This window comes from Cyanistes caeruleus, chromosome 2 (assembly GCF_971803275.1).
Source record: "Cyanistes caeruleus chromosome 2, bCyaCae1.hap1.1, whole genome shotgun sequence".
Taxonomy (NCBI): Eukaryota; Metazoa; Chordata; class Aves; order Passeriformes; family Paridae; genus Cyanistes; species Cyanistes caeruleus.
The window spans coordinates 7,801,367-7,816,821 of NC_141702.1; the positions used below are offsets into that span (position 1 = coordinate 7,801,367).

The following is a 15,455-nucleotide window of genomic DNA, read 5'->3' on the forward strand; positions in this document are numbered from 1 at the left end:
TAATCCTTTAAATTGTGTTAATTTGATCATGCATCTGAGTACCCAGTGCAGCAAATTGGGATAGGTGGCTATGGAAAGTGGAGATGATGCCTCTAAGAAGACAAATACCTCCTATGGAGGAGAGAGACATCCAGCAGAACTCAGTCTACCAGGATTAGAAAATAAATCTCTCCCCTCTCTCCTTCTACAAAATCAATGGTTTGTAACTTGCAAACGTGACCTGACAAATTGCTTTTGTGAGCTTTGGTTTTTTTTTTTCTTCTTTTTTAAAGGAAAAAAACTTAACAATAGTCTTAAAATTGTTGGTTAATTTTTGGCTACCCAACTGGACTAGTGGCATTTAAAGCCCATCTACAGAGAGCTCAAAGAAAAATTCAGAAGCTCATCATCCAGCAAGAGCCCTCATCATAGTTGGGGTTTGGAGTTGAAAACTTAAAAGCAATCCACATATCTAGTTTTACAAAAGTACTGCTGAGATTGTATCTGAGCTCCTTTTCAAGGGAACTTTGGTAAGTAAGGGTTTACACATACCAAAGTACAATTTATGTAAAGAGCAGGAAGAGTTATTGGACTAATCATTTTTAATAGAGATTCCTTGTCTTTAATTCAGAGCTACACAACAGAACTTAATAGCTCGTGCCAAATAAATAATTAACACATGGATTGTGTCTGAATACAAATGCATACATAAAATATCACAGACTTAATGAAGGTGCTGTTTTTTTACAAAATCAATTTAATTGATTTTGCTGATAGGTCTGCATTAATATTTTCGTAAACTCCATTTTGCTTTACCTGTACATGTGGCCCAGTTGTGATTTGTAAGGAAGGGAAAACTCTGCAAATGTAATTAGAAACTCGGCACACAGAGCATTGGTAGTTTTTAAGTGTCTGGGGTAAGATACTTGGAAATAACATTCCACTGTGACCCGGCAGAGGGGCTTATTTACCAAGTACTCTTCAGAAAAGGTCAACGTCTCAGAACGCTCATGACTATTCAGTCATGTGTTCTGCAGCATTTGAGCCCAATGAAGCTGGTAATGAAGTTTTCCCCTTAATGCTGAACATGTTGGGTTGTTCAGCTGCAGTCAGCTTTGGCTTGTGTTTGGTCTGAGCTCCTACCAGAGTGGGGAGAAGACAAGGGCTGAAGAAAGTGGTCATTGTTGTGGCAGATGCACAACTGCAGCCAGGAGAACAGCGGTCGGATGGAAACATGGGGTGGATTTCACAGGGAGAGGCATGGGATGACAGCTTCTTTACTCTTGGCTTATCTGATGGGCCTGAAAGCTGCTTTTCACTACATTTCGCCCACAGCTTGTCGTACCTCCTGTTAACACGCTGCTTTTTGTCGTCAGCAACTCACAAAAACTCTGCATTTTAGAAAAGCGCATAGGCGGCCGCTGTAGCTGGCGGGCCCACAGAGAGCGGCAGGGATGCCGAGGGTCAGCCGCCGCCCGCCCCCGCTGCGCGCTCGAGGAGGCCGAGCTGACCCGCCTTACCTTTGGGGTGCCAGGGGTCCGTGAACTCGTACTTCCCCACGCCGATCGTCCGCAGCATCTGCACCCCGTTGGTGTTGTCCGGGCCGCCCACCGCGGCCGCGTTGGGGGGCAGCGGGGCAGCCGCCTGCCCGTTGGTGGCGGGCGCGCTGCTGGGCAGGGCGGCCGAGGGCAGGGCTGGCGGTGGCGGCGGCAGCATGGGGCAGGCCAGGTGGCCATTGCCCACCGCCCCGGGGCCTGGGTGGGCCACTGGGCCCACGCCACTCATGGAGGACATGCTGAGGGGCTGGCTGTTGGTGTACAAGGGCTGGCTCTGGAGGTTGACCACCATGTTGCTGAGGGGCTGGGAGGGCTGAGGCTGGAGCTGGTAGTGGCCTGGCATCAGCGGGAGCTGGGGGGTGACGTGCGGCGGGAGGGAGGGTGTGACGCCGATGACAGGGGCCTGGACGTTGGCGGCCGGGCTGAAGGTGGGCGGCTGAGTCATCCCGTAGGAGTGCGTGATGAGGGCGGGCTGGCTGCCCGCTGCCACCGTGGTGACCCAGGGTGCTGCACCTGTGGCATGAAGGAAGGCCGGCAATGGCGGTGGGCTTGGCATGGGGGAGAACAGACATCGACACCCTCATCCTTCCCCTCCCGCACCCATGGATGGCGCTGACACGCCCCGCTGCACAATACCTAAAGCAGCTTGGGATCTGGAGCCATTCCCGAGCAGTAAGTGCATAAAATTGCTGCAGCGATGTGAGCACAATCGTTAAAATACTCGTCAGGTGACATGCGGCATGTTTGCGGTTTTATGTATTTTGCACTTTATGCAGCTTTAGCGCACGCTTCCAAGAAAATTAACCTCTTTTCCCACTGTGCTTTCACGGCTCCCTGACAAACACTCTGTGTGTATAATAATGGTGCTCCAGCCACTACAAAGACATTGTAATTAGGCGTCTGGCATAGTAGCACAATGTATGATATGTGTCTGGAAGCTGGAAATCATTTCAGGTAGTTCTGGACATAAAAGAAGTCTTAAAGTATTACAGAGTGCCTTTCCCCCTAGTGAAGGCAGAGAAGGTTAAAAAAAACCCCCACTCTAATGAACTTGCAGCATCTTAATACATTCATATCAGCCCCAGCATAGGAGAAACTTGAGGGGTCTTTACAATGAGGGAAAACCCCTGCTAAAGAAAAAAGAAAGGGCTCACAATGAAGTCTAATTTACAGAGGCAAACGGAGATAGTGCATTGAATTTGCTTTGAACGATTTTCCCTGGTAGAATTACAAATAAGATTAGAGACATACCTGGGTTTTCATTCTCCCTCATCTGTTTAGATGGGGGCTCATCAGTGTCCCAGGGCGTGGACTGATTGATGGGTGTCTGTCCCCACCTGACGCTTGTTGCAAGTCCTTGAGGCTGATTTTCAGTCTTGGAAATGCAAGGTGTCTACCAGAGAGAAAGAAAAATACAGAATAAAAATGTTTTGACTATTTGGATTAGTAGCTTGCTTTGCTACAGTCCAAGAGGATATCCTAAGATCTTTAGATATCGTTCATTTGGGGGCTGGACTGTAAGATCTCCAGAGGTCCCTTCCAACCCTGACAGTTCCGTGACTTTGTGATTGTCCTCCAGGCTTGCATGGGATGTCCATATGGAAATACAATATATTTGAAAAAAATGCTTCTGGAAATGTAATAGATCTACCTTAAAAAAAATCCACAACAAACTAGTATTTTCAGAAATAAGTTGCTTCATTTGCCATAAAAATAAAAGAAAAAAACCAACCCAACAAACAACAACCCAGATATGGTAATATCTACTCAATGGCAGCTACATAAAATGGAACAATCTTCTGTTTGCTGAATTTATTCCAAAAATAGTGAGTTTTGTTTAGCAGGAGGCAGAACAAGAGAGACTTATTTACAACTGCAGAACAAATTACTGTAGAACAGTAAAGAGAAGTCTTCGTATTTACTGTCTGTCAACCCTTGAAATTGAATGCCAATAAAAAAAAGCAGCATAACATCACTGGCTGCTAAAGTGGGTATGTTGGCAGGTCTTCAGAGAGGTTAAAATAACTGTAATGGAGAGAAAGGATTTGGGCTGAATAATCATCAAAGCAGACATGATCTGAAAGAGATCTCTTGATGAAGAAACTATCGCATGGATTAATTGCTACACCAGACCCCTGCTGCAATTTGAGGGGACCTTCCCAAACAATGCTTTTGCGGAGAAAAGGCTTGTAGAAAACAAGGGTGCTCCAACAGGTCTCATTTATTTAAGTCTGCTGTGTATTTCATTGCTGGAAGATTAAAAGTTTTTTGTTTTTCTTTTGTTTTTACTGGTGTCAGAACCTCTAAGCCAAGCAAATGGAACCAGCTGCCTATTGCTGAGTGAGTATTGAAGAGTGAAGCCATAAAGAACATGAGACCAGTCTGAGCGATTGTTTGTTTGCCTCACATCTGGGAAGTAATTTAGGTCAGAGATGGGGGTACAGCAGCTCCATAAATGCCCTGGGTCACATTGTACCAATGAAATCTCTTGTCAACACCAGCAGCCTGCTCACTCATCCTGAGTACCTCGATCAGCCCATGAAAGGAAGTCATTAGCAAACCCATTCATGCCCTCTGCAAATTCATTCACACCTTCCCCAAGCCAATCAGTCAGTCCTCCTGTTTTTAAATCCACCTTGAGGTGCTTGCTTCCTCCTGCCTGCCCTTCTTCCCCACCAACACCTGCCCTGCTCCAGTGTTCCCCACTTCACCCAAGAGCCTCTGACATCTCCTGACACCCACTCCCTTTTCTACCTGAGCTTTATCCTCAGTGGGCTCCTGGGGTCAGGAGTTGTGCGTGCAGACCTTCATAGAGGACACAGGTTTTGCTGGGCTGCTCTCTTTGCTCCCAGAAGCCACAATAGGAATATTTCCCCCAGCAGGGAATGCTGAATTTTGTTAAATTCAGATGCAGACAGGGAAATGTGATTCTTAATATATTATTTCCTATGCCTGTTATTTTTCCAAACTCATCAATTTATTCTTTTCCATAGTTTGGGGGCTGTTTTTTTTGGTTTTTTTTTTTTGGTTTTTTTTTTTAATGTAATTCTTCTGGTTTTTTTTCAATTCTATTTGCACCAAGGACAATGATATTCTGGTTTTAGATTCACATTTACTTCTGTCCCCACCATTTTGACTACCTCTATAACTTTTTCAATTGAAATAAAAAGGCATCAGAAAAGACATAAAGAGAGGACATGCAGACAGTCAAGAGCTTTAAGAGCTCTGCTCTATTCATGGTGAAGAAAAGGCAGGAGGGGAAGAAATAAGTCTCAGCTTTGAAATGCTTTCTATTTATAAATTGTCCTGAGAAAATGATAAATCTGAATACCTTTAGCTTTTACATTGTACAAGGTATTTGACACAGGAGGATACAACACTGCTGGTGGTTTACCAGCCCATGTTAGCAGTACCCCTTTGGATCTAGCTGAACTGTTTAACAGCAGCCAAAGCACTCTGCAGTAGATAAATAAGTAAGTAAGTAAATAAATAAATAAAAGAACCACCAGTATTTTCTATTTATCAGCTAAAATACTTCCCCCAGAAACACCAATATTTATTCTCAAGTAAAGCTTTAGAAAATGCAATATAGAGAAATGGACATTTTTAGGAACAAAAAGGAGGATTCGTAACCCGAATCATGTTCTGTGTGTTCCACATGTGGCATCTGTGTGTTGCATTTCTTTGTTGTATGAACTGGGTCTTACCAGTGGATTTGAAATACACACTTATCATTGTGAGGCATTGTCAAGACAGGCAACATCCTGTTTAACTTTGTTACATTCCCAAGCTGCTTTAAAACAGTGTTGCTCTAAAATAAGAAAATAAAATATTCCTCTACCTTAAATAATACAGGAAGACACACATGCTACAATTTTAAAATAAGCTGTATGTTTTATCCATAATGTGTAAAGAAGGGAATATGTTATCACATATCACAGCTCTCCTAAATCCTACAAAAATCCAGTTGCTTATTTTGGAACTTGTTTTCCAAAAAACCGAGAGCACCATACCACATACATATGAAAGTGGTAGAGTCTGCAGCCAAATCTAGATCTGAATTCCATACTCTGAGCATTAAAAAAGAGGAAGGAGGTTGTAAGGTTTACTGTCAATAAATGCTTCTCCTTCACTTTCACTAAATACCAGATTTTCTTTTACTAAACATTCTCACAAACTTGCTTCTTAGAAGCTCGGTGGATTTAAACACACAAATCCAGTAGGTTGCTTTCAAACTGTACTCTTGAACTTGTGTTTGTTTGATCAGAAAGTGCCAAAGATCAGTTGGTATGAAATCACAACACATGTCCATGAAACACAGACAGTAATGGTGGTGGAAACAGAGAAACAGCTTAGTGAACTTCCTTTTAAAATATAAACATACTTCTGGTCTCTGATCTAATTTCTGCTTTATTTTTCTTAATACATGAAGGGTTACATTACAAGTGTTATATGTCTCTGATCTGATTGCAGCAATTACCCATTTGCGTCTCAGGAAAGTGAAATTATTTCCAGCCTTATCAAACAAAGGAACTTTCTGTCCATTCACTCAGGCCCAAGACTCTATTTGATGCTTTTAATGTACAACACAAATGACCAAAAAATGGCCTGTATTATGCTAGTTGTGCAGGGGGAAGAGCTGTGTTCCATTAGTGATCCAGACTTCACAGAAACTAATTGTACTATGTTACACTTTTATCTTTAGCTTTCATGTCAGATGCTTGTTTGAATTAAACATAGAACACATGAAAAAAGGAAATGCATTACAAAATCTACTGGGTATATATCTCTGCCAAAAGTCTATTTACATTAAAAGACCAAAAGGTTTCTAAAAGGTGTGTTAAAGCCTAGCTAGTCAACAGCAGCACTGGCTAGTTAATTACCTAAAATTCCTGGCAGACTACAAAGACTGCTTAAGGAATCATCAGCATCTTTCTAGCACCCATAAAACGTTTGATTTGTGCTCTTTGTCATGGATAAAGTACCCCAAAATCAAATCTCAGGATTATTTCCCTCTTTAGTTTGAAGCCACCATTAAGAACCAATAAAAATGTTCAGATGAAGTCTGCATTTCATCACCTGCCACTCTGAACTCCAAAAGGGAGTTGTCTCCCAGTTTTAAGGAAATTAACTGCAATACAGATGTACAAGCAGAAGAGAGCAAGACTGAACAATTCTGGAATTACATGAGACTAACACAGACAAGTTGCCAGACTGCCAATTTTTTGTAGCTCAAGCGGTCATAAAGGCCCATAGGCAACAGTAATTGTTGTATAGCTAGTCTGCTGAACCTTATTATATTAAAATATTAAAACCTTCAGATTCATGGGGCTTTTCAGAATATCCACAAGAAAGTTCATGAGTTCACAGCCATCAAAAGTGATGTTAAAGATAGGGAATTAGTGATTTGGTATATACAGCAACAAGGCTGTATATGGCTACTCTTAGGTGTTGAGGAGGCATAGATGCAACTAAGTCTGACTTTAAGTCCTAAGCCTTACAAACCTGTAGTGAAGTAAGATCTAAACTTGTAGTAAGACCTTTTTTACATCAATGGAAATATAAAACATATTGTACTACTAACAGCATCAAAGAGTATGTTAGTGGACTTAAAAACCCAACATAAAACCCACAAAAATCCAGCAACAAAAATTCCAATACAATCTTCCCAGGCTCAACACCACCAAGCACCGCCTGGAAGGTCCTTGTAAACACATTTGAGCAACTTCCCCAGAGCTTGTGGAACCACTGACATACATCCTGCTATGGCTCAGAGTGTTAAGACCTATTCTAACAGTTTCATGAGCAAAAAAGAACTAATCTGGAAAGAGGGATACTATTTGTGATTCCTAGCAATCAAAATTGTTTTACTAAGGCCTTCATTTAAAGTGATGAATGAGACATAGCAAATCTCTGTTCCAGTCTTCCAAAAGAGATTGGGAATGGCAGCTTAATACCAAGATAATGTATCTAATATGCAAGCCAGTCTATTTTATCTTCCCATTGAAAATTAAAATGGTTAAGATACATGCATGCACAGAGGCAAACATTCCCTCCCACAGATTGAGGTTTTATGACCTGTCATGGGTAAAAGCAACTTCAGTTTAATGAGGGAATTCCCTTTAAAGCTGTTCTCTATGACTCAAACTGGTAATGACTGGTGGCCCTGGTTGGGTTTAAAGTCTCAATGTGTCTGATGCTCTAAAAAGTTTTGTGGTCTCTGCACTGAAGAGTTTATGGTCTAATTTGTAGTTCCTACTGTTAAATATTGCATGAAACAGATATTATTTGTAGGCACGCATGTAAAATCTGAACCATACAGGGATAAATCTTCATCTGGAGTAAATTCCTATACGATGCTGGACAGGACCCAAGTATATTTCTGAGATTAGTCCATTGCCAAAGTAGCTCTTAAGGATGGAAGCAGAGCTTTTAAAGATGCAGTGATGACAACAATATCTCCCTAGCACTGGCTGTATGGCTGGACTGTAGAAATCAAATTGTTGTTTTAAGAGACGGATGTACTGTAGCATATTAAAAACCTAAGAGATACTGACAAGCCAGCGTGCAAGAGGAACAAAAAGAACAGTCCTGCAGTAAAACCTCATTCAAGGACTTGCTCATGGGTGGAGAGAACTCATCTACCTTACAGTTCCCATCACCAAGCAATTCTGCGATGATACAGAGTCGTTTTTCTCTTCCCAAAACTAATGTGGGAGCCACAAGAAAGAGAGTAATACAGTTAACTCATAGGCAAAATGTTACTATCCTGCATAAAAGACAAAAGAAGTCTAAGTTCCCTCTTGAGCTGACAGAACAATTTAATACTTAAACTCCTTAAACATCATGAAGTAAGGAGCCACCAGTCAGGGTGAGCTCCAGAGCACTATGGCACAGCCTTAGTTCAGAGACACATGGCTCAGCAGCAGGGTAAAGTCTTCACCTGCTCTTGCTTTGCAGAGGATTTAAAAACACTCCCCACCTCGAGGTTAATGACACAGGCTTGGAGAAACCCATGAGTGCCGTGGACCCACATCCCTGTGATGGATGCACTCCACCCCTTAATCAAACTGTGGTAGTTTGGTACAGGCTGCAAAGGAAGTAAAGGTCTGATCCATGTCCATGCCAAGAACTTCTCTAGTTTCAACTCGTTCTCTGAAAAACTATGAAGGAAACAGTGACAAAGTGAGCATCAATGCACACGAGCTTGGAACACTGATCATGCGATTAACACATGAATAGCTGGTGGCTTTTGCAAGACTCATTAATCAAGGAACAAATAAATTTGTGGTTACAAGGAGACTCATGCATACCTTTTCCATCACATGCAATTGGACTATAACCCAACCACTTTATTCCATAAATAGGACAGCCTAAGTGAGCCTTCTTGAGCTCTTCTGGCCAGGCAGCCTGCCTGCATGGTGGTGATCTTTCCTTGAGCTAGGACAACTCTCAAGAAGTCTCCTTGAGACAGTGAGACCTTTAACCAATGGCAGATCTGTCAGGAATCTAAATTAATACTAATGAAACATTACTAATTCATGTAGCTACTCAATATTAATTATCAACTTATTATAGATAATTCCATTAGATATAACCCCTTGTCCAAGTCTGAAGCTAAGACTGGACCTAACTGCTCCAAGGCTCCATAAGGAGTTTAGAAAGCAAGTGGGTCCACTCTGAACCTTATGACTCAACAGAAGGCTCATCTTCAGTCTTTGCATTTCCTTCATTAGATACAGACCTTTGTCTGAGACTCAGACTGGACCTGGCTGCAGCTAAGTTCTACCACTCTGTACCTTGTGACTCATCAGGAGGATCTTCCTTACCATTTTGCATTTCCAGTCTCTGTGCAAAACATTTTAACTTGGTTCTAACAGTTTGCATTTGTGCGCTTCTTCCATGCAGTAATTAATAAGGTGAACCTCACCATCAAACTTACTTAACCTTACTTAACCACTGTTAAACTTTGTTAAATTCCACTGAACTTATTGAACTAATGAAATGTATTGCTGCTTCTCTCTTTAGTGAGTTGCATTCCACCCATTTGCAGGAGTTCCAGACCAGCACAGCATCAGCACCTTTACCCAGCCCTGATCCTGGCTCCATGGAGAGAAGAGCTTCTCACCACTCAGTTTGTGAGCTGATAAGAAGGCACATGTATGAGCACATCCAACTACCTCCCACCACCAAAATCATCCCCAGCTTTCCTGGACTGAGCCTTGGCTACTGTCATAACTAAGACAATGCAAATTCCCAAGCTTTGACAATGCAATGGAAGATAACTCCATAGTGGGAAAGGGTCAATTGCTTCTGTCTCATTAACCTTTTCTACGGCATCCACATTAGCTGCAGGTTCATGAAGGGAAGGAATGAGATTATGGAAGAGAGAAAGACAGAATAGAAAAGGGTTGTGAATAGACCACAGGTGGTATCTATTTCTTTCTGGTGGCTGACTGCTCAGTAAAACCACCGTTCTCACAACAGTGCTCCAGTCATTAGCTAGGAATGAATGCAGGACCATGAAATGACAAGAAGTGCTGCATAAATGCTACTTCATATTCTGTCTTGGCAAATTGCACCAGCAGAGGCTCAGGTACTCACCCAGCTGCCTTCGTTTCTCAGCGAGAACATCAGGGAACGGAGCTGAGGTATCGAACCAAGGTCCCGGCTGCGACACTTGCTGCTCCAGGACACCAGGGACATCAGCGCACGACACTGGGTTCGAGCACAGAAGCCCCACTTTAGCCTGAGCAGAACCTCCTCTGCTAACACGGTCTGCATGCAGATCAACCCCAAATCAGAGCAAAGCTACGAATGCAAAATCATCTCACGACGGAGGAGAAAACGCGCGGCACTGGAACAACGCAGCAGCTACAGAGAACATGCACTGCGCAACGCGAGAGGGCTCTCAGAGATCCTGCAGGCATCCCATGGCACGGGCAGATAAATCCAGTTCATCATAAGTGCTTTTTGTCAGAGGGCTTAAGGAAATATGGGCAACAACGGAGTAAGTGCTTGTCAGACCAGAATCCCAAGGGTGCACAAAGGATGTTGCCCTTATGTACTGGCAAAGCAACTGAAGAACAACCTAAAAGGCAGACTTCTTGAAAACTAATCATTTATCTTGAATGCAAATGCTGGCTATTGCTAGGTTCAGAAGCCACTCCATATGGCATTTTCATGCCAAATTTCCCATTGAATTCTTTTAATTATCCAAACAAGACTGCAAATTTCATTCTGTATGAGGGCCTGAAGCATTAGAAAGAGAGAAATACTTAGGGAGTAAAATGCTCCAATCCCAGTATTAAGTTTCTGCTATAAAAGTTCCCTTTTGTTGTATTGGATGCCAACATTTTATATTCAAGCCCTCTGAACTCAGTATTTCAATTGTAGTACACAGTCCGTGGCAGGAAAGTGCATGTTCTCTGCCTACACAGCAGGCACATAAAAAGAAAGGGAAAAAAAAAGAAAACCAATATAAGCCTGTGAGTGTTGAACAGTGCTGCGTGATATTAGTGATTTATTAACTTGGCTTGATCAATAAGGCTATCATCAAGGGCACATTTAGTTTGCACATATATTTCACTTTCTAACAAGCACTTTTGTGTGCTCACTTTAGTTTTCATAATCTGATCCAGGTCTCAGGAAGCTTTCTTTAAGGGAGAACAGAGAATTCTTTTTCTAAAAAAAGGATCAAAGTATACTCAGTCAACTCTCAAGCAAAAGGACAGACAGTACTGTAAAAACAGCATGCTTACCTTTCACAGCAAAAAGAAAAATAAGCCTATAGGTCCAGATTTATCACTGCCTTAAGTTCATCAACATCAATTGAGCTATTAAATTATGGCTGAATTTGGATCACAAGAATTAAAAAATTTCAACTTTCTTTGAGTGTCTTCCATCAGTAACATGCTAATTTAATGCATAATTTAAACTCTGCTGTCCTTTAATTCAGCATTTGTAAATAATTAAAAAAGAGCTAAAAATCCTTTTGCACTTAGAAAGCTGACCCCCTCCCCCTTTTTCTACTGCAAAACAAAAAAGACTTTTCAATCTAGAATTTATTTATTTTTTATATCTGAAAGCAAAAGCTGTAAAAAAGATGAGAAACTGATTTACAAGATAAAACAATTAGCTCTGGGATATGTGCATTAAGACTAATACATTTCACATCATATTTTAGGGAGTGGAGGAGGAATCCCAGATATATTAGACTTTATTCAAATTCTATTGAAATGTTTAATTAAGAGCATCTTATGGAGGTAGGTTATGCAGTCACTAAAATTAAGATGTGAAAAACAGCATTTGAGCGCTGTATCTCTCAGAGACTATACATTTTAATAATCTATCCCTTTTTCTACATCCAAGGTAATGTCTAAAATCTGGGTATTCCTGTAATTGCTCTGGTCTCGTTAAAATTTTTGGTTGTGTAGGAGAAATGCGAATGTATTACACAGTGAAAAACACTAAAACAATATACTGCATTTCCTTTTAACCCAAAATCACGCATCTCAATGATTCTTATTAAAACCTATTTTTCTCTGTTATTAAAACCTTTTCCTCTGTGAAGACAGATGAAAATGCCTTTTAAGATTCAAACAAGTCTGTGCAAAACCATCTCGAACCCATCAATCTCCCAGTTGGTTCCTAAAAGAAGGTAAACATTCCCCAAGCTGTTCTGACCAGACGTGACTGGCAGATGTTTTTTGGGAATGAGATCTCAAGACACAACCCTGTTTCCATTCAGATTCAGAGCTTTAATAACACAAGGAGTTCAGTGCAGGATCAGGCAGTGAGGCAGTCATTTAATCTGATTTACAATAGAGTGCTAATATAAGGTTTTGCTGGTAACACAGTCACTGTTTTCTCCAATTTTTCTGCTCTGTAGGTTTTACATCAAAGCATTCCTGCTCATTTTGTTTCTGTATCTCCATGCTACCCATAGGAAGCTGCCCAGTTCTCCTGTTTTCTTTCAGCAGAATGGATTCGTGGACTAGCATGACTGCCTCAGGTGCCTCAACCACCATCCTTCTAAAAGATTTATGGCAAACACATTGCATCCCAAGATATAAATCTACCAAATGGCTATTAGACATACTTCGCTGTCTACAGCCACATGATTTAAAGCAAAACTGATAATGGTATAGCTCGGTCTAGTGTTACTGGTACACCTGTCAGAACTGTGCTACATCACTGAACATTTTTTCCAGACACCTCATTCTCACTTTGGGTGCGAATTGGATGATCCTTTAGTACTACTCTGTTCATGGCAACTTGTGATGCTAAACACTCCTTTGTCATCCAAGGATAAATGGGTACCATCAAGACTAAGCTCTATTTACATTTCCTTCACTGATTTGCATTCCTGTACTTTTTATTCTTTTAAGATTAAATTCTTCTTGGCATCCAGCTTGAGCCATTGGACTAATTAAGAAGAGGAAATCCAACAAGGATACAAGTTTGGCTAAAGACTTTTCTGTTTTGAAAATCCCCTGTTGTGTATCTTTTAAAGAAAATTCATTTTACAAAAAGCATAAAACTTCACACTCTCTTTGCTCCCAGGAAGTTAACACAAAGTAAACCACCTCTAAAAATAATCTCCCACTCAAGAAATGTCAAGGTGACAGGGAGAGAGAGAGGGGTTATTGTGAGCACTAAATAACACAAGTTGGTTCTGTAAGCCATGAAGGGAAGGACAAGCTAAAATTAAATGACCTTTGGTAGGGACACCTCACCTACAACAGCAAGTCGTTATCTGATCTTCCTAATTCTCCTCCTCTGCTGTTGCAGGTCATGGTCCATCAGAAGCTGCTATTCCTGCTAGGATGGGTGCAGGGCAGACAGTGCCCTTGTATTCCCCCTGGATGAACTGCCAGGAGGCCAGCCTGGGGTCATTGCAGGTAATACCCCTTATGAGGCAGTGTGACCCCTGCTGAACTTGCTGTGGCTTTCAGGAGAGCAAGGGGAATTCTAGCTGTTCTTGTACAACCATTGCCTCCAGAATACAAACTGAGCTTCTCTTGTAATAAAGCTTCAGGTAGAACACAAATCTATAAATATCTAACAGTGCGGATCAAAATGGCCAACTTTGGTCACAGCTATTGATCAGACTGAGAGAAGAAGCAAAATGGGACCACATACCTACTCTGAAAAAAACCTAAGAGGAATGCTTTCCACACAACAGGTGCAGATCAAAATAATTTTTGTTGTGAATCCAAAATCTCCTTTCCACTCATAGCACAGTTTTTGGAATGACTGTTAGCTTCAGACAAGCACTGACTGTACCAGACTATCCAGATGTTATTAGAATAAAGCACAGAGCCATATCTTGTATTTTCTTTAGTGATGATTCTGTGCCAAATTCAAACATAGATCACATTTTGAGTTTCTTAAAACCACTGAGTTAGCAAGAAAGTTGAGTCATTAAGCAAGGTCTTCCACCAAACATGCCTTTCTCAGAAAGGGTCACAAAATTTGTGACATTGAGATGCTTTGAGAAGAGATATGAAGTTAGACAGAATGACAAGTGTAGGTCCCTTCCCACTGAATGACTTCCATTCCATTCCATTCCATTCCATTCCATTCCATTCCATTCCATTCCATTCCATTCCATTCCATTCCATTCCATTCCATTCCTTCAATTAAATAAGCATATGTATATAGATGTATGTATCTTTATCTCCTTCCCCTTCTATTACTGAGATGTGGATGCTATAGAAAGGTTCATCTTCTTTTTCTAAAAGTAGTCCAAGCTCCATATACTGGGGAAGAAAAACAAGAGGTAAAAGCTGAAAGACTGACTGAGGGCCTGCTTTTCCAGTGCTGCATTTGATTAATTATATGATTTATTTTCAATGACTGGTTCAATCAATCCTAATCAAATTAACAAAGACAATGATCAGAAATACCAGACTAAAACACAATACAAATTACTTGGTTCCAGGGGATCCAATCAAAGGAAACAGGATTAAATTAACCAGTGATTGGATTAAGGAGAAGTTGCTGTATAAAGTCAGAAATGTATTAGTACTTTGGGCCATTGGGTGTGTCTGTAGGTTACTACTGCCCTCTCTTCCTAGAGTTCTCAATACACTTTAAACAAAATTAATGTTAAAGAAATAATACTAATACTAATACTAATACTAATACTATTATTTCACATTACCAAAGTGGGGTTGTGCCACAGTAGGCACCCTCTAAAGAAAAAAAATACACCCCCACACACCTTCCTTCCCCAGGAGTCTGTACGTTAAGAAGTTTCCAGTCTATGTGCACTACATAGAGATCAAAAGGTGACAGAATATCAGGATACAATCAAAAAGACAGAAAAACCCATTTAATTCTACAACGTTAGTAAAGCACAAAGATGAAAAAGCTACTTTTCAACAAGGAGAGTTAATGAAAGTTGCCAGTGATACAGCTGAAAATGTAGTTCTTGCCTAAAAATGAAAGCAAATACAAGTATCACAGGAGAAGTACTTTTATTTGCTGTGCACTAAGCTAAAGCTTGAGCAGCTGTCAAGGTCCTACAGCACTGAACAGAGATTTACCTTCAAATGCCTTGGGTTCACGCTGGTTCAACTGGACCAGCTGCAAAGGGACTTCGTGTCCGATGTGAGGCAAAAGAACACACCAACATATCCTGGGACATCAGGAACCAGCTCATTTAGAAGTCATTTGGAAAATATAAATGCTAAGTTAGACTGAAACCAAACTCAATTCCTTCCCTCTTTTTCTGCTAAGTGATTAATTTAAAAGATAAATGAAGGATATGGAGAGGTATTCCCTAAGGACTGTTAATAAAGCTATTTTAGAATGCTGGCACGCTGTGCTGCTTGTGAATGCTGGCCCCACATGTTGCATGGGATGAGGAAGGACATCGACTGGATGTGCTGCTCATATGGCAGCAGTCCTCAG

General features: G+C 41.2%; 1 protein-coding gene and 1 long non-coding RNA gene across 12 annotated transcripts in view; one reads left to right on the forward strand and one right to left on the reverse strand.

The window, feature by feature from the left end:
* The window catches only part of KLHL29 (kelch like family member 29), a 389,077-nt gene that overhangs the window by 134,647 nt on the left and 238,975 nt on the right, over positions 1-15,455 (reverse strand). For 6 of the 11 annotated variants that reach the window (XR_015282702.1, XM_086875691.1, XM_086875697.1 and 3 more), the window contains 2 exons: positions 2,787-2,928; positions 1,500-2,048 (listed from right to left, as the gene is read on the reverse strand). Coding sequence is in view for 10 of the 11 variants with exons in the window: in XM_086875691.1 (XP_086731817.1) it covers positions 1,500-2,048; positions 2,787-2,928 (691 nt within the window). In the remaining variant the exon portion in view is untranslated. Of the gene's footprint in view, positions 1-1,499; positions 2,049-2,786; positions 2,929-10,139; positions 10,254-15,455 lie in introns of all 11 variants that reach the window. The other 5 variants (XM_086875695.1, XM_086875687.1, XM_086875690.1 and 2 more) reach the window with 1 other exon arrangement.
* LOC147654588 (uncharacterized) lies at positions 1,934-11,424 on the forward strand. Its single transcript, XR_015282703.1, has 3 exons — positions 1,934-2,207; positions 3,834-3,875; positions 9,564-11,424. It is a non-coding gene; the product is annotated as an uncharacterized LOC147654588 (long non-coding RNA).